This window comes from Trachemys scripta, chromosome 24 (genome assembly GCF_013100865.1).
Source record: "Trachemys scripta elegans isolate TJP31775 chromosome 24, CAS_Tse_1.0, whole genome shotgun sequence".
Lineage (NCBI taxonomy): Eukaryota > Metazoa > Chordata > Testudines > Emydidae > Trachemys > Trachemys scripta.
Window position 1 is genome coordinate 5,911,332 of NC_048321.1, and position 22,207 is coordinate 5,933,538.

The 22,207-nt window shown below is 50.4% G+C and overlaps 1 protein-coding gene across 4 annotated transcripts; it reads right to left on the reverse strand.

Moving 5' to 3' along the window:
• Positions 1-2,759: 2,759 nt before the first annotated feature.
• RFX5 (regulatory factor X5) lies at positions 2,760-21,566 on the reverse strand. Of its 4 annotated transcripts, XM_034756684.1 has the most exons (11): positions 21,251-21,566; positions 19,171-19,305; positions 16,461-16,494; positions 15,848-15,930; positions 15,256-15,378; positions 14,291-14,407; positions 10,750-10,831; positions 9,650-9,848; positions 4,828-4,925; positions 2,967-4,269; positions 2,760-2,902 (listed from the first exon to the last, which is right to left on the reverse strand). In XM_034756684.1, the coding sequence occupies exons 2-10, from the start codon at positions 19,287-19,289 to the stop codon at positions 2,977-2,979; spliced, it is 2,148 nt and encodes a 715-aa protein (XP_034612575.1). In that variant the 5' UTR covers positions 19,290-19,305; positions 21,251-21,566; the 3' UTR covers positions 2,760-2,902; positions 2,967-2,976. The 4 variants fall into 4 exon arrangements, with proteins under 4 accessions (XP_034612575.1, XP_034612576.1, XP_034612574.1 ...); XM_034756685.1 differs by having other exon boundaries at positions 2,760-4,269; positions 19,171-19,301; XM_034756683.1 differs by having other exon boundaries at positions 2,760-4,269; positions 21,251-21,565.
• Between the last annotated feature and the right edge of the window lie 641 nt (positions 21,567-22,207).

Genomic DNA, 22,207 nt, shown 5'->3' on the forward strand with positions numbered 1-22,207 from the left:
CACCAGATACCAAGCACCCCTCTGCATGGCACTGCTAGAGGCTGTCTAATGCAGTTGGAGAACGATTGCTCAGCCAGCCCATCACTTAAATCTCCTGTGGAGCAATGAGACACCTGGGGAGGGTGTATCAGACAGAGAGAATCCGAGAGGTTCCTCCTTATTCCCGCTGTTAGCTCTGAGCGCAGGCCGAGCTGGCTGGTGGTGGAAATGCCAGCTGTTCAGCTGTACCAGTGCTTCCCGCTCTATGCGGCTGGGGAAGCTGCCACAGTGCTAGGGGATAAATAAAATGTGAATGCAGACAGGGCCTGGGTGGGCACGAAAGTTAGTGAAACAGGGACATCAGGAGAGCGAACACTGAGCTAGTGAGAGGGGTGTAATCAGTTTTTTTTAGGGTGAGGCCTATTTAACTCCAATGACTAACTAACAGTTTGGATACAGGACATCTTTGTTAAAGAGCTAACATCCCACGTCTTTCGGTTAAGGGAGAAACCTCCTCGCAAAACCTGGGCAGACTGGATTTGACATCCCTGATTGTTCCTAGGATTGAAAAACAAGAGATGCCTTCTCTACGCTCTTGTTCTGCACAATCAAAGGTTGTGGGGGATTCTCCATCTTTTTTAAATCAAGATTGGCTGACCTGCTCTGGGAATTAGTTTAGGGCCTGTGTTAGGCAGGAGGTCAGGCTAGATCAGTGGTTCCCAAACTGGGATTCGCGAAACCCTGGGGGTTCGCAGAACGTTACAGGGGGTTCGCCAGAAAAGTTTCACTAATGGCGGACAGAGGACCCTGGGCATTGGAGACAGCAGGTGGGACCCGGTTGCAGGGCAGACACCCCGAGCCCCAGGGAGAGTGGATCCGGGCAGTTGGGGCTGGCAGCCTGAGCCCTGCCACCGTGAGCCGGGGAGCCGGCAGCCTGAACCCCAACCCGAGGCCCAGGGAGAGAGGAGCCGGGCAGTTGGGGCCGGCAGCCTGAACCCAAGTGCTCTGTGTGGGGCTGGCAGCCCGAGCCCCAGGGAGAGCAGGGCCAGGCAGTAGGGGCTGGCAGCCTGAGCCCCCTCCCCATCAGCGGGGTAGCCGGCAGCCCGAGCCCCAGCCCGAGCCCCAGGAATTTGCCAAATCTCATCTAAAGCCAGAACCACGGCCCTCCTTGTTACCACCAGCCACAACCTCACCAGAAACTAGAGATGGGTGAAAAATACCAAGCATTTTTCACAGAAACTTCTGAATTTTTTTCACATTTTTCAAAATTCCCCCCAAGAAAAATTTACAAAAAACTGAAACGGAAAAATGGTCCATTTTCAAAAACTGTTTTCATGAAACATTTTCTGATTTTTGAAAACCAAAAATGAATTTATTTTTATTAGAAACCATTTTTTTTTTAAATAAAAGCCAAAAAAACATTTTACAGAAACATCTTTGGTTTCTGGTTTTTCTATGTTCGTTAAAAAAAGTTTCAATTAAAAATATTTTTCAGAGGTTCATAGATTCCGGGGCCCGGTCGTTGGGGTATCCATCACACTGAGGAAATTTAAACTTAAATCCCTGAAAATATTCATTTTTAGGAAAGGGTTCACAAGATTTCACAATTTAGTGAAAGGGGTTCGCGGCCTGTTAAAGTTTGGGAACCACTGGCCTAAATGGTCACACTGACCCCTTCTGGCCTTGGAATCCATTACACCCCAGACAGCAGCAGGAGAGTCCAGTTTTATAAAGGCCACCTCTCTTTGAGCCCTTTCAAGCAGAGATCTTTGTTCCCTAGTCCCAAAGTGGCTTAGATTCACAGATTCCAGGGCAAGAAGGGGCTCAGGCTAGAGACCCTCATGCATCCAGCTCATTGCTTAAGTTAGTGATGCTCGTGGGCAGACCAAAACACGGACCAAAAAGGGGGAAATTAAAGGCGAGACACATCACAATAACAACAACGACAGTCACCCAACGCTTGAGCTTTAAAATCAAACCTGGGATCAGCGGGAACACCAGCTTCCATCCTGCGGGGTGCTTAGCGCCTGCGAGCTGTGGCAAAAACTCCCTCTAGATGCAAGACTGGCGGTGTACCCCAAAAGCCTCTGATTTCAGCAACACAAGTGATGCTGTGTTGGGGCGAATGGCATTAACTCCAGGGGTTTGCTTTGGGGCAGTTACACGAAACCAGCCGTGCTGTCCAGTATCCCAGAGCAGCGTGATCTACAGAGGGCACCGTAAACACGATCTCTTGGGTTACTTCTACACTGCATGCTTAACCCGGGTCTGTGGGACCTGGGCTTGTGGACTCAGGCTGTGTTTGAGCACTGCAAACCTGGGTTTCCAATGGTGGGACCCGGGTTTCAGCCGTGTGAACATGTCTGTACTGCACTGCACTGACCTTCTGATGCGAGTCTGCGGCTCACGCTGCATCCCCACTGCAAAATGACAGGGCTTGGACCCACCTCCCAGCAGGGTCCCGAGGGCTCGCTGACCCAAGTCACTGGTTTGGTGTGGACGGAAGGGGGGCTGGGGCTTAAACCCGAGTCAGAGCCTGGGTGCAGTGAGCAGTGTAGACGCCCTTGCTGGCTGAGGTTGGAGAGATGTTACCCAAGTCATTTCTTGACCTGAGGGCTTCCTACTCTCCAGCCGGATCTTTTCCACCCCTGGAAGCAGCAGCCCTTTCCTTCCGGAGGGGGCAGGAGTGATGGTGTGTTGGCCTGGCCTCCCAATGCAGCAAAACCAAATTGCTGGGCCAGAGGAAAGGGGACGGTTGCCGATCACAAACAAACCGTGCGTGGCAATGATTGGCTTTATTTAATTGCATGGCAACAGGGAGGGTGGGGAGGAGGGGTGTTATTCTGCAGCCCTGGGAAGGGACGGAGGCAGTTAGCAAATGAATATCATTTTTAAATCTTCCCTGCAAGGCATCCGGTTGCGGCAGAGCGCCCACTCCTGGGCGTGGGCAGAGGACGAGTTCGGCTTGCTGAGGCGTGGGCGCTGCACAGAGCGTGCTCAGGGGCGATCCGCTGTGGACTGGGGGCTGTGGAGCCTTTTGGAAGCAGGGCTGCGCTGGCGCCTAGCGGCTTTGTCCTCGCTAGCGCCGGCAGAGTGCAAATCCGCCGGCGACGACTCGTCCGAGCCGGACGCGTAGCACAGCAATTCGGGAGAGCTCCCGGAATCGGATGACTGAGCGTGGTCGTCAGGGGCGGAAATCGCTGACAGCAGGAGCAAGGCCGGGCTTTTTCCCAGGCTCTCCCGTTTGGTGTCTCCCAAGGGAGAGCGAGGGTGAGGTCTCCCCTCCTGGGGGCTGTGGAATCCTGGTACAGAAGCCTCACCTGGGTTCATCTGCACCTGCAAATCGTCCTCCAGCTCCGGCTCCTGGGCGCCAGCTTTCAGCTGGCTCTGACCACTGAACCGGCTGTCCTGGATGACGCTCACCTGGGAGGCGCCCGTGGCTCGCTCAGTGTCCAGCGAGCTGCCTCTGTTGTCAGCACCGGGCAACGCTCCCTTAGCCCAGCTGTCCGGGCCCCCCACACAGAGCCCTCCCGACTCTCCGGGACACGGGCTGGGTGACCCTCCATTCCTGCCCGAGACGAACGAGCTCCGTGATGTGCTACCCTCGTGGCCGGCGTCGCCCCCTCCTCCGGTCTCAGGGGCACCCCCCTCCTCCGCGCCGCTAAATTTACCCGGCGAACAGGCCTCCGTCTCATCCAGCCGCTTCCGGGGCCGACCGCGCTTCCTCTTGATGGTGGCAGCCTCACTGGGTGACTCCGGGGGGCGTTTGGCCCCTTTGGCTCCCTGCGCCTCCTGCTGGCTGCCGGCCGGCCCCTCGCTGCTTTTGGCGGGGCCGTGCTTCTCGCTGCCGCCCCCGGCTGCGCTCTTGGGGTTGGCTGGGATTTCGGCCACGGGGATGCTCACGCTGGCGGGCACGTTGGGTAGGATCATGTTGATCACCGGCACCGCCGCTTGCTGGCTGACCAGCCCCGCCGCCCCGTTCACGCCTGGCGCCAGGTTGATGGGCAGGGAGGAGGCGGTGCCCACCGGCAGCGGCAGGGCGGCCATCTTGACCGTGCCCCCGATGGGCGTGGCCGTGATCTTGGGCGCCAGGATGGGAGGGGAGGAGCGCACGGCCTGGGCACCCGGCGGCATCAGTCTCTCGCTGGCCTGGATGCGAGGCAGGAGGAAAGGCAGGCGAGCCACCAGGGCGTTGACTTGAGGGCTGCTCACCGGCTTGGGGGTCTCTGGGGTTTTCTTCCTCTCGGCTCGGGGAGGGACGGAGGGTTTCGAGTTATTCTCCTTTTTGTTCTGACAGGCAAAGACAGACGGACGGACATTGGCAGAAAGGGCATCACCACACACCCATACTGTGCCCATCTCCAGTGCCTCCACCAGACACCTACACCCGAATAGGGCTCAGCAATAAGGGCCCACAGCCCCACTCCTGAGGCTACTGCCACCCCCATTTTATAGGGGGAGACTGAGGCACAGAGAACTGGACTTGCCAACGGCATGAATTCAGTGGCAGAGGTGTGAAAGAACTCAAAAGTCCTGGCTCCCAGCCCCCCAGCTCTAACCCTAGACTCTACTCCCTTCCCAGATCTGGGGCTAGAACCCAGGGGGCCTGGCTCCCTGCTCCCTCTGATCTAACCCTAGACCCCAATCTCTTTCCAGAGCTGGAGCTAGAACCCAGGAGTCCTGGCTCCCAGTGCCCCCCTGCTCTAACCACTAGACCCCAGTCTTCCTTAGATTAATATTAAGCCGAATTCCAAGCAGGGGCTGACCATACCAGCCTTTCAGCTCTTAGGGGAGGAGGGCGCTAGTCATGGTGGGAAGGTTTCTCCCCACCACCCAACACTTTCTCACCTGGGCCTGGGTTTTGACAGCGCTGTCTGATGTTTCCAATCCATTCTTCCTGGCAGTTTGTGACGGTCGAGTGTCTCTGTGGATATTTTCTGAATTTTCTATAAACAAACCAACCAACCAAAAAATAAAATTCAGGGACTTGAGTGTTCTTAAAAGAACACCCTCTTTCCGTTTAAAAAAAGTCCCTTCCCTTAAATTATTAGTGCTTTGAGAGCCACCGAAGAAAAGCATTGGGGATTATTAATTATTATTTATTTGGGAAAAATGCATTTACTTTCCATCCTGGATATTATTTATTATTGTCACAGGCCAGGAAAGCCCCAACTCTGTTCTGCTTGACAGGTCTATACAAGAGAGCTACCCTGGTTTAATTCAGGGTTTGTCTACACCTGAAACACTACAGCAGCAGCGCTTCAGAGTAAACACTACCTACATCAAGAAGAGAGGTTCTCCCATCCTGGTGGGCAATCCACCTCCCCAAGAGGCAGTAGCTAAGTCAACAGAAGAATTCTTCCGTCAACCTAGGTACTGCCCCTCGGGGGAGTGGATGAACTACAGCGATGGGAGAACCCCTCTCATCACGGTAGTGTCTACACTGAAGCGGAGCAGCTGCAGCATTTTCAGTGTGGATGTGGCCTTAGTAAGACGGGTGCAATCCCCTACTTCAGTTTCAGGGTGGGTTTATTCTGGTTCCGCTTAAACCAGCTCCTGAGGGCTTGTCTCCACGTGAACGCTGCACCAGTATAACTTAAGACTGGTCTTTAAATGGACATTAAACCAGCAAGCGGCTGTGTACACGGCTATGTCCGAAAGTGGTGGGCCCAGTTTATTATTAAAGTTGCAGGTTTGACGCAGGCACACCAAAACCGGAACTCCCCCCCATGTCCAGCCCTGTTCCCCCCTCTATGCCCCACATCCAGCCCCGCTCCCCCCACCCAGGGTCCCGGGGAGGGAGTTGCCATCACACCTCTGTGTACCTACACCACCTAGTATAATGGGGCCCTGGGGTTCCCAGGGGAGACTGTAATACACCTAATAAATGATCCTAGACAGTGCCTGTCTCAAAGACCTTATAGTCTAAATACAGATCATACAATAGAGATAATAAATAGGGATGCACCAGTATTACCGCATCAATATTAGGGCTTTGTATTGCTTTAACTAGGCCGGTATGGTTAGAGCGCTACCGCTATTGGTTAGCCTAATCGAGGCGGGCGCTGTCTACACACAACAGCCGTGCCATTTTAGCCACACTGGCACAGTTCGAACAGTGCAGCTCCTCCCCGTGAGTTATACTGGTGTAGACAGTCTGCAGAGGCACTAATGAAAACTGGGCAACTGACTTCAAATGCTCTCGCTAAGGGAACGTCCCACTGAGTTCTACATTGAGTCACAGCTGAAAGGGTTAATCTCAGGTGATGACGGGCCCCCCGCTATGAGCAGAGGGAACTTTGCCTGTGATTTCCCCAGGAGCAGCAGGACCCAGTCCTCTGTCACAGGGCGGCTGGTCCCTTTAAGGGAGATGGGTCCAGCCCCACCTGTCACATAATTAGCTCACCTCCCTAGGTGGGGAGAATGAGAAAAGTCAGGCTTCTGGGATAGAGATGAGGCAAGGAGGTGGAATGGGGAGTGGGGCTTTAAATTCTCATCTGACAAAAGTAAGGGAACAATAGTCACTAAAAGGAAAATTGAACGAGATTATAAATTGTATCTATACGGGCCGCAAAGAAGCGTGGTTAAAAGCTTCAAATTTTTACAGGTGATATTTAGCAGCAAGCTCACACGGAAGGAGCATATTGAAAATATTGGAGACAAGGCAGAATCAACCTACTTAAAAGTATTTCTGGAACTTCCCAGGGTGGAGAGCCGCAGTATCGCTGCACAGAACGCTAATAAGACCAGTTACTGATTACGGTGCCAGGATTTCAGTTCGGCATCAAAAACCACTTTGAGAAGGCTTGACTCAATCCAAGCTCAGCAGATGGTAGCATACTGCATGTGGTGCCTTCATCACAACGCCGCTGGGAATGGCAGATAACTGGCGGTGAAATGCCCATTACTTTAAGAATGAAGCTTTTAGATGTAGCCTTTGGGGCTAACATCATTGGAAACAGTGAAGAGAAACACTAAGCTAATATATGATGAATGCTGGGAATTAAATGGTCGACGTGCAGGGCAAAAACTCAAAAATGCCTCATGTAAGGAGGGTTAAAGCGTGGACAAAGGATCTTAGCATGAAGACCCAGAGGAGGTTGAAATCTATAGCTTTGGGAAAATGCATTAACATTGGAAAATTATACCTTCGGAGGTAGATACAGAATTGTCTAGTGAAACTGAAAGAGGAAAATATAGCAAATCAATACGTCTGTGATAAGTAGCGGGGAGGGATAGCTCAGTGGTTTGAGCATTGGCCTGCTAAACCCAGGGTTGTGAGGGGGCCATTTAGGGATTTGGGGATTTAGTTGGGGATTGGTCCTGCTTTGAGCAGGGGGTTGGACTAGATGACCTCTTGAGGTCCCTTCCAACTCTGATATTCTATGATACTAACTACTGCCAAAAATGTATGCTGACGGCTCCAAAGATATGAGAACAGGAAAAGTGGGAACTGCGTTCCTGCATGTGGAATCAAGAAAGCTGTAGAGCTATCAAACTTTGGGGCCGTTTCAAGGACTGAACTGGCAGTGAAAATGCTGGCGTTAAATTGGATCATAGATGTTCGCCCAGCCGCTGTGGTCCTCCTGTCTGATTCCTTATCAGGACTCCTGGCGATCAGAAACCACTCTTCGGATAGCGGCAAGGCGCCATGTAATGAAACGTTACCGTTAACAACGGAACTGATGAAGCTGGGTGTAATCACAGTGATAGCACGGATCCCAGCGCACGAAGGGGTGGTGGGCAATGACAATGTGGCAAAAAATGCCGTTAAACACGAGCAAGTTGATTTAGACACCCCTGTAGGTAAACTGGAGTTTAAAAATCTAATTAAAAACAAGTTAATGGCAGGAAATATGGGCCCAAAGAAACAAAGGGGAAAAGATGCTGTGAAAAGGTTGTCACAAGAAGGAGAGAGAAAAATTGTTCTTCTTAACCTCTGAGGGCAGGACAAGAAGCAATGGGCTTAAATTGCAGCAAGGGAGGTTTAGGTTGGACATTAGGAAAAACTTCCTCACTGTCAGGGTGGTTAAACACTGGAAGAAATTGCCTAGGGAAGTTGTGGAATCTCCATCATTGGAGATTTTTAAGAGCGTTAGACAAACCCCTGTCAGGGATGGTCTAGATAATACTCAGTCCTGCCATGAGTGCAGGGGACTGGACTAGATGATCTCTCAAGGTCCCTTCCAGTCCTACGATTCTATGAAACGTGCCCAAGAGTAGAAAATACTCATGTACTCCAAGGCCCTGAGAGAATGATTGAAGTGGCTCTATTTAGAATTTTAACTGGTCACTGTGGCTCAAACAGTAATTTCTTTCTAATAAACAAACATGAAAACAGAACAGGCAAGGTCCAGGAAAGAGGTGATCAACTCCTTTGGGACTGCAGAATGTACCATTGAAAGGGGATATACAGAAAACTTTAAGTATCCAGACCTTTAAGTATCCACATTTTCACTGCAACACCTAGTAAGCGCATCAGGAAAACGGAGGCCTATTAAAAGCAACACTGCAATTCTTAAAGGACGCTGGGGAAGGGGAAAGACTTGAATTATTTCTGGTGTCCAGTGCTTGGCCGTCATAGACCAGGGCTACCCTAAAAAGTTCTGTCAAGCCAGCTACGTCACTTAGAGGTGTGAAAAATCCACCCCTCCGAGTGACACAGTGAAGCAGACCTAGCCCTGGGCAAAGACAGCGCTAGGTCGGTGGAAGGGTTCTTCCTCCCGTGGCAGTGGATTAACGTCAGCGACAAGCCTGTGAAGACTCAAAGGAGGAGGGGGGCTGCATGAGCTGCTCTGCACGGAGCGACCCCACCAGATCCCAGCCAGAGAGCCCAGGGGTGCAGCCTGCAGGTGGAGAGCAAGTCTGCTGCTGACGCAGTGGGGACAAGACGGCTGGAGCTGGGACACCGGACGGGGAGGGCCATGCTCCGAGGTGGCACCGAGCATTCTTCCCGTCAGCTGCTCGGCTGGCTGGCTCTTGCTCACATGTTCAGGGTCTAACCAATTGCTGCCATATGTGGGGTTGGGTAGGAATTTCCCCCAGGTCAGCATGGCAGGGACCCTGGGAGTTTTTGCCTCCCTCTGCAGCACGAGGTGCCGGGAATCTCTCACTTAATTCTCTGCCATTGCAGAGGCCTCGGGCATTGGTGCACCGGGATCCTTCCCCTTCTCTGCCTGCGGCACAAAACTGTCTAGTCTCCTGCTGGCTGGGATACTTTGGTCTCAGTCTGGTTGCTTTTGGGGTGCGGGTGCTGGGTGGGGTTGGTGGCCTGCGATACACAGGTGGTCAGGCTGGATGATCTCTATGCCTAAGAGCGTTGCGGGGTGGGAGCCAGCCAGGAGGCTGGGGTGGAGGGGAGTGCTTGAGTTTCCTTGGGAATCTGAATAAACCCAGCCCCACGAAGGGGCGTTTCTCAACACACGCAGCCCTATGTCCGTTACTGGGGAGTGGATGAAGAGGAAACTAAGGCAGCAGCTAGGCTGAAGCCAGCCTGGGTAGACAGGCCTGCGGCACCCTCAGTAGCCCCAACCCTGAAACGAGCGCTGCACGGGGAAGTCCCAATACTCCACCGAGCCCCACGCTGGGCAATGGGGATCCCGCCTGCCCACACACACAAGCACAGGAGCGGGTCCTGCGGTAGGAATCCCCTTCTGAACGCCCAACCCACCTGAGACCACCATGGCCATGACCAGGTCCGCGCGGTCGGAGCGCGAGCTGATGAGGTGCTGCTGGATGAGGAACTGAGCAACCTCCACGATGCTGTTGAAGGAGCGCTTGAGGATCTTCTCAGCCCAGTGGCAGGTCAGAGCACAGGCCGCGTCCACCAGCTCGTCGTGGTACGACTGCACCAGGTCTGTCAGCTCCGACTGCATCAGGGAAGAGGAGTGAGGTCAGAGACTGGCCTTGTAGTGCTTCTGCTCCCCTCCCTGGGCACAGTCATCGGGCGCCTGAAATTCCCGGGGCGCTCCTGACGTACGCCCAGTTCTCCCGCCTGAATTCACAGGGGGTCATCATGAGGACAGCTCCCACGGATGGGTCACGTTATACGCCAACATACAAGAGCTGGGGGGGGGGGGGGGAGAGAGAGAATCGATTTTCTGGCAATGGATGCGCTGGCATTTCCGAAAAGTCAAAATCAATCCGTTTCGGGTCGAACAAAATGTTTGATTTTTGATCATTTTTAAAAGGTTAAGAAAACGATATTTTGAGCCGACATCATTTTGAGCCAAAACACCAAAAGGTCAAATGTTTAACTTTTTTCTTAACCTTTTTTTTTTTTTTTTTTTAGTTTTTTTCAGTCGTAACAATTTGGCGAAACTGAGATGAATTCACACAATGGTTCCGTGTTGCCAAATCTGCATTTTTTTTCCAACAACAAAAAATGTTTTGGGTGAAGAGTTTTGCCCAGCTCTATGTACAAACCCCTCTACACTCCTGCCAGCCCCAGACATGATAGTGGGACAAATACCCAAGATTCCCAGTGCCCACGGTAGGGGGAATATACAACCTCCCCACTACCCTCCTATAGCTGATGGGGCTGAGCTAGGACCTTCCCATGGCCAATGGCATGAAGGCAAAACAGACTCATCGCTAGATTTAAAATTCAGAGCAGGTGTGTTAGGTAGCTAGGGCTGGGGCAGCGACATGCTAGAAATCGACTGCGACACCCCCTAACCATGGAGGGCTTTAGAGTCCATGAGCACCAGGATGGCCCACTAAAGCTCAAGAAGCCTTCACGCTAGGAGACCGTGCTTCTGGGGAACTTACAGTATCGGTAACTTTGAGGTCCAGGCTGGGCAGGGGTGGCATGCTGACCACTGTCTTCCTCCTGATCCCGCTGTAGCAATACGTTTGGCAAGGTTAAGGGATTTCAGTGGGAAGTTGAAAGGAACTAAATAAAGCTGCAAAAATGAGAAGTTAAAGCTTGAAAGGAGGCAGTTTATGTCCTTAGTGTGACTCCTTCCACCTCCAGTTAGAGAGCTGGGAATCACAAATCCTCTTGCTTTTCACTGCCGATGCAATTTATACTTCACTGTGCTCCAGACTAGTTCGGTCCACTTCTCAGTTCCCATCAGCTAGCCCAGATCTGCTCGACGCCCACCATGAGTGGAAGAGGAAAATAAACTTTCCTGCTTTTTCAACTCCCAACCTCAACTTTGACAAATATTCTCTCTGGACTTACAGAAGAGGCTATTTCTGTCCCCCGCTGGATTAGTAGGTCAACAATTCAGACTGGAAATGAGGCATCCCTGTTTAACAGTCGGGGTAATTAGCCATTGGGACAATTTATCAAGGACGGGATGGATTCTCCATCACTGGGAATTTTCCATTTAAGACTGGATGTTCTTGTAAAAGATCTGCTCTTGTTCAAACAGGAATTATTTTGGGGAAGTTCTAGGGCTTGAGTTATATAGGAGATCAGACTGGATGATCACAGTGCTACTTTCTGGGCTTCAAATTTAGGCTGTCAAGCGATTAAAAACATTAATCTCGATTAATCGCTTTGTTAAACAATAATAGAATACCATTTATTTAAATAAAAGATTCCTACGTCCCTTCATGCTTCGCCCACCATTCCAGAAGACATGCGTCCATGCTGATGACAGGTTCTGCTCGATAACAATCCAAAGCAGTGCGGACAGACGCATGTTCATTTTCATCATCTGAGTCAGACGCCACCAACAAAAGGTTGATTTTCTTTTTCAGTGGTTCAGGTTCTGTAGTTTCCGCATTGGAGTGTTGCTCTTAAGACTTCTGAAAACATACTCCACACCTCGTCCCTCTCAGATTTTGGAAGACACTTCAGATTCTTAAACCTTGGGTCAAGTGCTGTAGAAATCTCACACTGGTACCTTCCTTGCATTTTGTCAAATCTGCAGTGAAAATATTCTTAAAATCGAACATGTGCTGGGTCCACATCAGAGACTGCCATAACACGAAATATATGGCAGAATGCAGGCAAAACAGTAGGAGACATACAATTCTTCCCCTAAGGAGTTCAGTCACAAATTTAATTAATGCTTTTTTTTTTTTTTTTTTTTTTTAAAACGAGTGTCATTGGCATGGAAGCATGTCCTCTGGAATGGTGGCCAAAGCATGAAGGCGCATACGAATATTTAGAATATCTGGCACGTAAATACTTAACAATGCCAGCTACAACAGTGCCATGCAAACACCTGTTCTCATTTCACTGTAAGTAAGAAGCGGGCAGCATTATCTCCTGTAAACGTAAACAAACTTGTTTGTCTGAGTGATTGGCTGAACAAGAAGTAGGACTGAGTGGACTTGTAGGCTCTAAAGTTTTACATTGTTTTGGTTTTGAGTGCAGTTATGTAACAAACAAACAAACAAAAATCTACATTTGTAAGTTGCATTTTCACGATAGAGATTGCACTACAGTATTGTATGAGGTGAATTGAAAAATACTATTTATTTTGTTTATCATTTTTACAGCGCAAATATTTGTAATAAAAATAATATAAAGTGAGCACTGTACACTTTGTATTCTGTGTTGTAAATTTCAAATATTTGAAAATGTAGAAAAACATCTAAAATATTTAATAAATTTCAACTGGCATTCTATTGTTTAACAGTGTGATTAAAACTGCGATTAATCGCAATTAATTTTTTTAATCGCGATTAATTTTTTTGAGTTAAATCATGTGAATTAACTGCAATTAATCGACAGCCCTACTTAAAAATCTATCAGGGGTTTAAAGATGATACATTTCCTTTTGTATTAGCTTTCATCAGAGGATCCCAAAGTGTGTTCTAGAGTAACAGTACTGCCAATCCCACATGTTCAACCATTATGAGTCAGACACCCCCCAAAAAAATCACCAGATCTAAAAATAATAATAAAATTGGGTTCTTTTTTATTTGCCTTCTGGTTTTTGCGCCTTTAGGGTTTGCATTGACAAGCTTTTCTTAGCAACTATGAGAGCTAAAAACTTGGGGTTGGGGTTGTCATAGGAAAGCCAGGTTTCTCATGGAATCACATGATTCTAAGAGCCGGGGCTTTAAGGTAACTGCCAAATACCATGAGAGTTGGCAACACTGTTTTGCTAGATATGAGAGGGGTAGCCCTGTTAGTCTGTATCCAATGGACACAAATCAGACATCAGGAATGGTAACATACAAAAGCCAGGAGGAGAACACTTCAATCTCCCTGGACATTCAATAACAGATTTAAAAGTAACCATCCTTCAACAAAAAAAATTCAAAAACAGACTTCAAAGAGGAACTGCAGAGCTACAATTCATTTGCAAATGTAACACCCTTAATTTGGGCTTAAATAGGGTCTGGGAGTGGCTGGCTCACTACAAAAGCAATTTTCCCTCTCTTGGTATTGACCCCTCCTCATCAATTATTGGGAGTGGCCCATATCCACCCTGACTGAATTGGCCCTGTATCTGTAATTTTCACTCCATGCATCTGAAGAGGTGGGTTTTTGACCCACGAAAGATTATGCCCAAATAAATCTGTTAGTCTTTAAGGTGCCACCGGACTGCTCATTGTTTTTGTTTTGCTAGAGCACTGGTTCTCAAATGGTGGGTCGGGACCCCAAAGTGGGTTGTGACCCCCTTTGAATGGGGTCGGCAGGGCTGGCTTAGACTTGCTGGGGCCCAGGCCTGAAGCCCAAGTCCTACTGCCCAGAGCTGAAACCAAAGCTTGAAGGCTTCAGCCCTGGGCGGCGGGGCCCAGGTTGCAGACCCCCTGCCTGCGGTTGAAGCCCTTGAGCTTCAGTTTTGGCCCCCCCTGCCCAGAGCAGTGAGGCTCGGACTTTGCCCCCCCCACCCCCCACCAGGGGCGGTGGGGCTTGGGCAGGCTCAGGCTTCAGTCCCCCCTCCCGGGGTCGTGAAGTAATTTTTGTTGTCAGAAGGGTCACGGTACAATGAAGTTTGAGAACCTCTGTGCTAGAGGATCCCACAGCACTTTGTTAATGAGAGCTGGGAACAGAACCCAGGAGTCCTGACATGCAGTTTCTTATTTCAGTCATTCACTACCACCCCCCTCCCAGACGCCTGTCTCCCAGCCCCCCTGCTCTAACCACTAGACACCACTTTCCTGCCAGAACTAGGAATACAATCCAGGAGACCTGCTCCCAGTTCCCTGCTCCAACCACTCCATTCCCCTGTGGTGCTGCAAAAGGCAAGGACCAATCAATTAAAAACAAATCATTCCCATTCTCGTTCTTTAAATTTTAAAAGAAGCCAACCCTGTCCACACAAAACGAAGCTGACATCGTCCCTTTGCATGGGCTAGTTCTCTGAGGTGTAGACAGTGGCTATTTAGCGTACAAGGATATTTCGATTGTCCTCGTCCTCCCAGTCTTCTGGCTTTGATGTTCGGGAAGATCTCCCGGATGATCTTCCCGAAGTTAGCAGCACTCAGAGGGCGACAACAGAGGTTATCACAGTATCGCCTGCGGGGTGAGACAGAGAGAGGGGTCAGAGGCGAGAGAGTTTCATCCCAATAGCCAAGGTCCTGCACTTGATACTATTGTCTTGGCTGTGCATTCAATTGCTTCCCTGTGGATTATCACCAGCAGTTCTGAACACTGGGTGCTGGCACTTCTTCTAGTTAAGTCATATTACGTTTATCACAGAGGGTCTTTGTAAACTCAGCCTCCGCAAACTCAACGTGATCTACTCCCTATACAGCGGGAAATCACTCTCCACCACTGAAATGCAGCCACCTCTGGGTGAAACGGCATTTTAACAGCTGCCCTACACATTACAGCCTGGTGCTACAATTCTGACTCAGACAATGGATTTTTTGCCCAAGTAAGAACAGCAGGGTGTGGGCCTACACGGACGTGGAGGATAATATCTGGGTGTGTATCTGAAACACCATTGGGAATTAGTAACGCTGAGCATCACTAGCAGAGTTGGCATTTGGTCAGGATTATTTATTAGGTGTATTATGGTAGTCCCTAGGCATCCCAGTCATGGAGCAGGAAGGATCCCATTGCGCCAGGCGCTGTACATTATTTATTAGGTATATGACAGTAGCACTTAGGAACCCCAGACATGGACCAACGCTAGACATTGTACATTCGTAGAACAAAGAGACAGTCCCTGCCCCAAGGCGCTGGTAATCCAGGATGTTATGGGTACAAACTGACGATGAATGAACTGAGGCTGGAAATCAAAGGCCTCCCAGTCAAGCACTGATGCAGCCAGTCCTTGCTTAGCCTGCAAGATCCAGAGGGTTTGCAACGCAAGGCCGCTGGCTGCATTGGTTCCCGCTGGGCCCTGTGCGCACGCTCACTTGTAGGTGTCGTAGACATCCTGCTTGGGGAGGCACGTGTCCGTGTGTTCCTCCAGGTGATTCCGGATCCAGTTGCACGCATGCATGTGTTCAGCAGTGCTCAGGGAGCTCAGGTCCAGGCTGCTGCTCCCAAGGGGTAGAGACAACAAATTAGAGACAACATTCATTAGCACAGAGACAGCATCAGTGGGGGCAGACTGAGAAAGGTTGCCAGGCCAGGCCTACATTCCCCTCTGTAGCAACTTACAGAGGATCATAGGCATTATTTGGAGACTCCTTCCCTCCCATACCCATGAGGCTGGGAAGTAATATAAAATGGGTGGGGGGGTAATACATGGGAAAACTGAGTTACAGTGAATCAGTGGCATCAGCTTGAAGAGAACCCAGTCATGCTGCTTAAATCACCAGGCCATGATCCCTCCGAGAACCGGCAACAGAACCCAAGAGTACAACTGCCCAGAACTCTTGCACTCCCTTCCCAGAAGTGGCAACAGTCCCCAGGAATCCTGATCCCCAATCTCCTCCTGCGCTAACCACTGAACCGCTCTGTAGTGAAAGACAAGGCACAATGGGATCTTGATCTGTTCCCTACCTTTTTTCCCCAGAACTCGGACCAGACGGCAGCTGTAGGTACAGGTAGAGTTTATCGTTGTCGGAAAATTTCTGCACATCTTGCTATTGTCGGCAGGGACACGGGACAAAATGGTTAGACACTCAAAGGAGGTGGCAAAACAACTAGATGTTTAATTACTTTGCTAACTGCCATGACTAAAAAGACTTCTTAGCAGATAAGATTCTATGACCAATAATTATGTTTGCTGCTGTGCAAGGGAAGGTAAATAAAATCGTATGCATCAGGCCATGACTTGACCAATGAAGGGGTCAGGAAGGAAGCACGCCTTCTCCCACCCCTCTATTTAGCAATACAAGGGCTGCCCGGGGGAGGATGGTCTGATTTGCTCTGAAAGATCATGCATTGCTCGCTGCTCCTCCTGGAGATCGGATCCTGGACTGACTGAACCACTGAACGGATCCATTATGGCAGGATGACAGGATTAGGTAGAACTGAGGGACTGAGCCGGTATGATGAAGCAGAGCAGCATGGGATGTTGCCATTGAGGGAAGATCCAGGGTTGACACTCACTGGCGCTGGTCTCTACACTACAGGGCTTTTAAGCAATGTAAGAGCTGCTCAAGACACTCACCAGAATGCTGTCCACTTTGTTCTGCACGGATTTGCTGTTTAAAACAGGAGAAAAAATAAAGCGTCAGTTAGGTTATGAAGCAGGACTGTACAGCACTCCCTGTGCTAAGCAGAACCACAGGGATGGAAAACACCTCTTGGGTGCCCAGCCAAACCCCACTGCTGCCTCCAGTACATTGGCGTCGAAGCACAGCCTCTGTGCAGAACAGAGAAAGCTTTCATGTGCTGTAACAGAACGTCTCCTCAGTCAGCAGTTGCTTTTACATCCATCCCACAGATCCACTTCCCCGCCAAAGACGCAGCCGCTTAAGGATTAACAAACTAGGAAATTAAAAGGCAAAAAGCTTTGTTGGGAAACGTTTAGGCTTGCTACGCACACACAGCCTACCTGACTCAAACCCACACGAGCAATGAAATGTTAAGCCACCTAATCGTACATCCCCTCTATTCCTCCACCCATAGGCATATTCTTTTCCCTTGCTACAAGTACCATCCACCGTAACCCACACACCTTAACACTGCCCTGCTCGCACCAGCAGGGACAGCTTAAGGCATGGGCAAACTGGGCATGTGCCCAGGGCCCACAACGGAAAGGGGGCCCCAGCAGTGATGTGTAAGAATTTTTTTTTTTAAATTGAATCTATGATGAATATTGAGTCTGGAGTGATTCAGGAAATTGGATTTTCAGAGGTCAGTTGTCGCTTTGCTGCCTGCAGATGTTTTTAAATCAGCAGAATACATTCAACACTTTTTCTGTTACCGCTACATCGTGTTTTAGTTCCCAATAACATTTTACAGGCAAGAATTACTATTTATTTTCTACTGTAATGTGGTAGGGTCCCCCCTGCCCCTCCCCAAGATACACTGTGCCCAGGGGACTCTGAAGTCATTAAGATGGCCCTGCACACTTGGGGTGAGCCTTTTGTCACCCCCTTTACCAAACTGCCCTCCCCCAACACACCACCACTCACAGAGTCATGGGTTCTGGGCTATGTCCCAGCCTGTAAGTAGTCTCCTGGGATGACCCCCAAGGACCCACACAGATCCACAGAGGCAGGCCCGTGGACTCCAAGACTGGTTCTTTAGCCCTAGCATTCCCTGTCCCTCTCCATGGCTCCCTGGAGCGAATCCAGTCAAGCCAAACTCCTACGGGAGGCTTGTACTGGGCCTGCACCGTGCTCTCAGGGAGTATTTACAGTGACACAGGCAGCCTTTTTCGGAACAAGGGAACCATTGATAAATCACCTGGCTACGGAATCTGAATGTCCTTGGGGTAGCACAGAGAGGCAGAAGTTATGCCATAGTCCACTCTGGTTAAACCAGTGCCCTGATGAGCCAGCCAAGCTGTGATGGACTCCACCTCTGGCTCTCGTTCCGTGTTCCCTCAGCTCCAGGCTCCTGAGTCCCTCCAAAAGGGTCGCCCTTCCTCCAGTCACCTGACACCTTGTTCTCCAGCTCAGTCCCCGGTCCAGCCTGTGGGGATTTCCTGCTGTTAGGTGTTCAGTCCTTGGGGCATCTCTTTGTCTTGCTGGACACTCTGTTGACTTGGGTTGGTTTGAGCCAGTTCTTTACTGACTCTATTCATCCCCCCCCAGACAGTGAGGTGACACACGCCCCTCCTGCCCTGTTCCAGGAGCAGGGTTAAACCACTGGGTAGCAAGAGGGAAACTGAGGCATACCTAGGATTCATAAAAATATTACAGAAACTACCCACTCTGTCACACCTCTGCACCAAACACTCACAACAAATAGTGTCAGGAGGGGATAAATTGGTAATCAGAGTCCAGGGTCTGCGTAGCTGTCTGTGTATCACTCTGAAGCCTAGAATGTTGGCTGAGTCGGTGTCACCAAATCATCACACGCTCAGGGTCTACTGAGGACCAGAGTGGGTGTGAAGCGACGGACACAGCTACAAACATGGCTGAACAGCTCTTTTTGTTCAGCATATCACCCGGTTGAATCATCGCCGGTTACCTTCCAATTTTTAAGTTCTCCGCCACTTTCAGGTTTGTTTGTTTTTACTCTTCAGGAATTACATCCATATGACAACTTGGGCTTTCACCTAGTAAATAACAACACTGACTAATTTTTAATATAGTGCTTTTCATCCATCGATCTCCAAGCACTTTATAAAGGAGGCCAGCGTGAAGGAGGGAGGCTATGTCAGGGCAGAGTTAAGGTTACCATGTGTGGGCTGGGGTAGCGGTAAGGGAAAGCAGCGTGTCTGTGGGTGGAGCATGTAGGGCCATGTGGCTTGACTTTTTCTTTTCCTTGCTCATGTGGGTTTCAGTCAGGCATGTTGCATGTGGACAGCAACCCTCATTGCGCCACAGCAAAACACTTTGCCTGTTAATATTTAAAGACCTTGAGCATCACTTACATCTAACGGACAGCTAGATGTGGGATCAGGAAGGAATTTTCTCCCAGGCCAGATTAGCAGGGACGTTGGGGGGGTGGGGGTCCCTGTGGGCTGTGATACTTCGGTCTCATTTCGGTTGTAGGGTTTAGCGTGCGGGTGCTGGAGTTGGCCTGTACTAATCAATCGCACACAGCACCAAGTGCTACGAGATCCTGACACTACCACAATTCAAAGAGATAACAACACCCAAGGTGCAGAGCAACGCAACGTCTCCGGGGCTGGGCGGCCAGCCCCTTTCACTACCACCTAAGAAGCTGGCCATCAAAAAGCGAGAGGGAGATGCTGCCCTTACGAGATGGTGCTCTTCAGTTTCTGTAACAGGGTGCTGGGCTCCGTGGCATCCCCTCGGGAGTTTCCAGACTGCGAGGTTCCCTTTTTAGAGGCCTTGGGACCAGCTTTGTCGTCAGCCATGACATTCAGCGACTGCCTAAAAGACAAGAGCCGTGAAAAAGCAGCCCAGAACGGATCGCCCCGCAGCAGACGGCCACCCGACCGGTGCAGAAGTGCCATTTGTTATTACAACCGAGCGCCCAGCCCCTTCTCCCTGCTGCTTGGGGAGAAACCTGACAGCTTAGGGTGAGTCAGGTGTCGCTGACGAGGCAGAGGTCCAAAGGCAGAGTCCTGTGTTTGTGCAGCACCTCACACCTTGTGTGCGACTGGGGCTTATAGATGCTGTCACAATACAGGGAGTCATTTTGCAATTAAATAAATGCGTGAAAATACAATTCACGCTTGTAAGGCTGGTTAGGAGAGCTGGGAGCAAAGGCTGATGTCATCTAACTTGGGGGCCTAACTCTAGGGCCCCCACATCTGCATTTAGGCCCCCAAATAAGGTGTTCAGCACCCTCAATGCCCATCAACTTAAACAGAGCAGTTAGAGGGTCGCATTGCGGGATCGGGGCCAAGGAGAGGAAGCGCGAGGGAAGGAGAATCCCACTGAAAGCATGAAAGGGAATTTTGGCTCCTAATTCTGAAAGGAGAGTAGCACAGACAGCGGCGCTCCGCCTGGAGACAGAGCTCTGCCTGGAAAGGGTTCCCTAGCCTTGAATGAATGCAATAACCCCTGCCAGAATTTGACACCGGGGCCTAGATTCTTGCAAAAAGTGTCATGTGGTCATTAAAGACTCCAAGCAGTTAGGATCTCTCCCCCCCACACACACACACTTTTCCTGGTAGGCCCCGACCCTGGAATCGGGTCTGTGGGCTTAGATTGTAAACCATTCCTACGAGTTTGTACAGCACCTAACACAGATGCTGACTGAGGCCACTGGACACTATCGCAATGTTAAACTAATCAAGAAGTAAAAAAATCAATGTCAATAATATGGACATAGAACTCAAGCTGAGCGCACTGAAGAAATAACGCTTTCTTATGTCATGTGATTTTCCCACGGTCGCCCAGCAAGTTGGTGGGTGCCAGCGCTGGGAACAGAACGCTGCAGTCCCAATGCCAAGTTCCCCTGTTCTGACCACTAGACCGCACTCCCTCCTAGGGCCAGGAATTGAACCCAGGAGTCCTGACACTCAGCCCCAGCTCCGACTACCTCCGCCAGACAGCGTTCTTCTTCTTCTTGTCCTATTTCCCTTCCAAACAAATAAATAACAAACATCAAATCAAATTAACAAGACCATAAGGTTTTTGCTGAGTTTTTCCCCTGTTTAATCGCGAAAGTGAGGATTCAGCACAGCTCAAGGAGGCTCCATTAATAACCCTGCATTCAACAGAAGACTGGAGCTAATTTAATTATTAGTTTCTACAAGAAATTTGCATGCAATGCTACAATTCTGCAAAGCTCAGCTCCGGAGTAGCCTGGTTAGCTACAGATCCTATATCTAGATTTCCTTCTTCAGGGAGAGGTGCTACCACGGAGAGGAAATCAATTAACGGCTGGAATGCCCCAGGGGGGAGTGTGTGTGTGTGTGTGTGTGGGGGGGGGAATCCCACGACGAGGGAGATTTAAATATCTGCAGTTGGACTGGGAGCCGCAGCTTCAGACCTGCCACTTCGCGCTCTCCCCAGGCTGGGGAAATCTCCCTCCTCCGCTCTCAATTTTTATTTTGCAACCTATGGTTCCAGATCTCATCTTTTATTTTCAAGGGGGTGGGGGGGGGCTGAAATTTCGCACCCCCACGCGGTCCCAAGGTCGGACAGCAGCCGCACTGCCCAGACACAGCGTGGCCCAACTAAGACTACGGTTTTCGGTTTGGAAAAGCAGATTCTTGTGCGTCCTTTGATGACGATTTTGCAAGACCGATTTCCTCTCTCGGGAAGCGCCCGGTACTTTGTAACCTTCCCCCCCCCCCCCCCACCCCCAGCCTTGACTATGTTGCAAAGCAAGAAAGAGATTGGGGACAAAACAAAGGCAACTCACCTACTCCCAGCTCTCCGGGTCGCCACAACTCCCCTCTAGAGCGAGGCAAATTGCCCAAGGGGCGTTTGCAGGAACGGAGAAGTAGGCACGCACCCCGGGCGCTGAGTCCACCGCCAACCTGCCCTTTCAGTCCCAGCCTTGCAGCCCCGGTTTGCGAGAGCGCCCCTGCAACATGCTTCAAGCCCCTGGCTCGCCCCCCCTGGCCAAGCACCCACTACAGGCATGGGCAATTGCAAAACAGAAAAAGAAAGTACCTAAGCACCAACTAGCCTTGCAGGGGGGGGGAATAAAAAACCCACCCCAAAATCCCCTGATTGCCGGTGTGTTTTTCTGATTGGCTCACACCCCTTGGAGCTGCCCGGAGACTTTGGCCTTTCATTAATATGATTGGCTGCGGCTGGCTTTTCTACCCGGATACAAATCAGAGTTGTCTGTTGATTGGCCGGCTGGATTTCAACTCTGCCTAGTAACAAGCTGCGGATTGGTAAAGGGAGGGGCGGCTGGAGGAGGAAGTTGGGAGGGAAAGTTGCAATGCAGGTGGGTGGGAAGGTTTTGCTCACGGGGCAGCTGGGGGTCACCGCTGCAAGGGCTGTCCCCTGGCAGAGGCCGGGCCTGAGCTTGGCTGCAAAGCTCTGCACTGACACCAGCCCATCCCTCGCTATAAAGCAGGTCTCTCTGATCCGGCCAGCAATGCCTGACCCGCCAAGGACAGCACCATGCATCCCAAACCGGCGTTATCTGGAGTTGTTTTTAAAGCCCCAGCTCCCGGAGGCATGTGATTAGGGGAGCCGCTCAGCTTTCGTTCCATCGCTAGCTCTCCTGGTTGCAGAGGAAGGCATGCAAACGTGGCCGAAGGGCCCCCGAAAAGCTCAGAAAGCAGCAGATGAATAACGCAAGGCCCAAATGTATTATTTCAAAAACAAACTCATTGTTTTTACGCAACTCTCATTATTTTTG

Coding starts and splice junctions, on each gene's coding strand:
- RFX5 (XM_034756685.1), bottom strand. CDS start 19,289: ATGGCTGACGACAAAGCTGGTCCCAAGGCCTCTAAAAAGGGAACCTCG. Junction 9,849..10,749: donor ACCTCAAAGTTACCGATACT/GTAAGTTCCCCA, acceptor TCCCTGATGCAG/TCGGAGCTGACAGACCTGGT. Junction 4,270..4,827: donor CTGTCAAAACCCAGGCCCAG/GTGAGAAAGTGT, acceptor TTTGCCTGTCAG/AACAAAAAGGAGAATAACTC.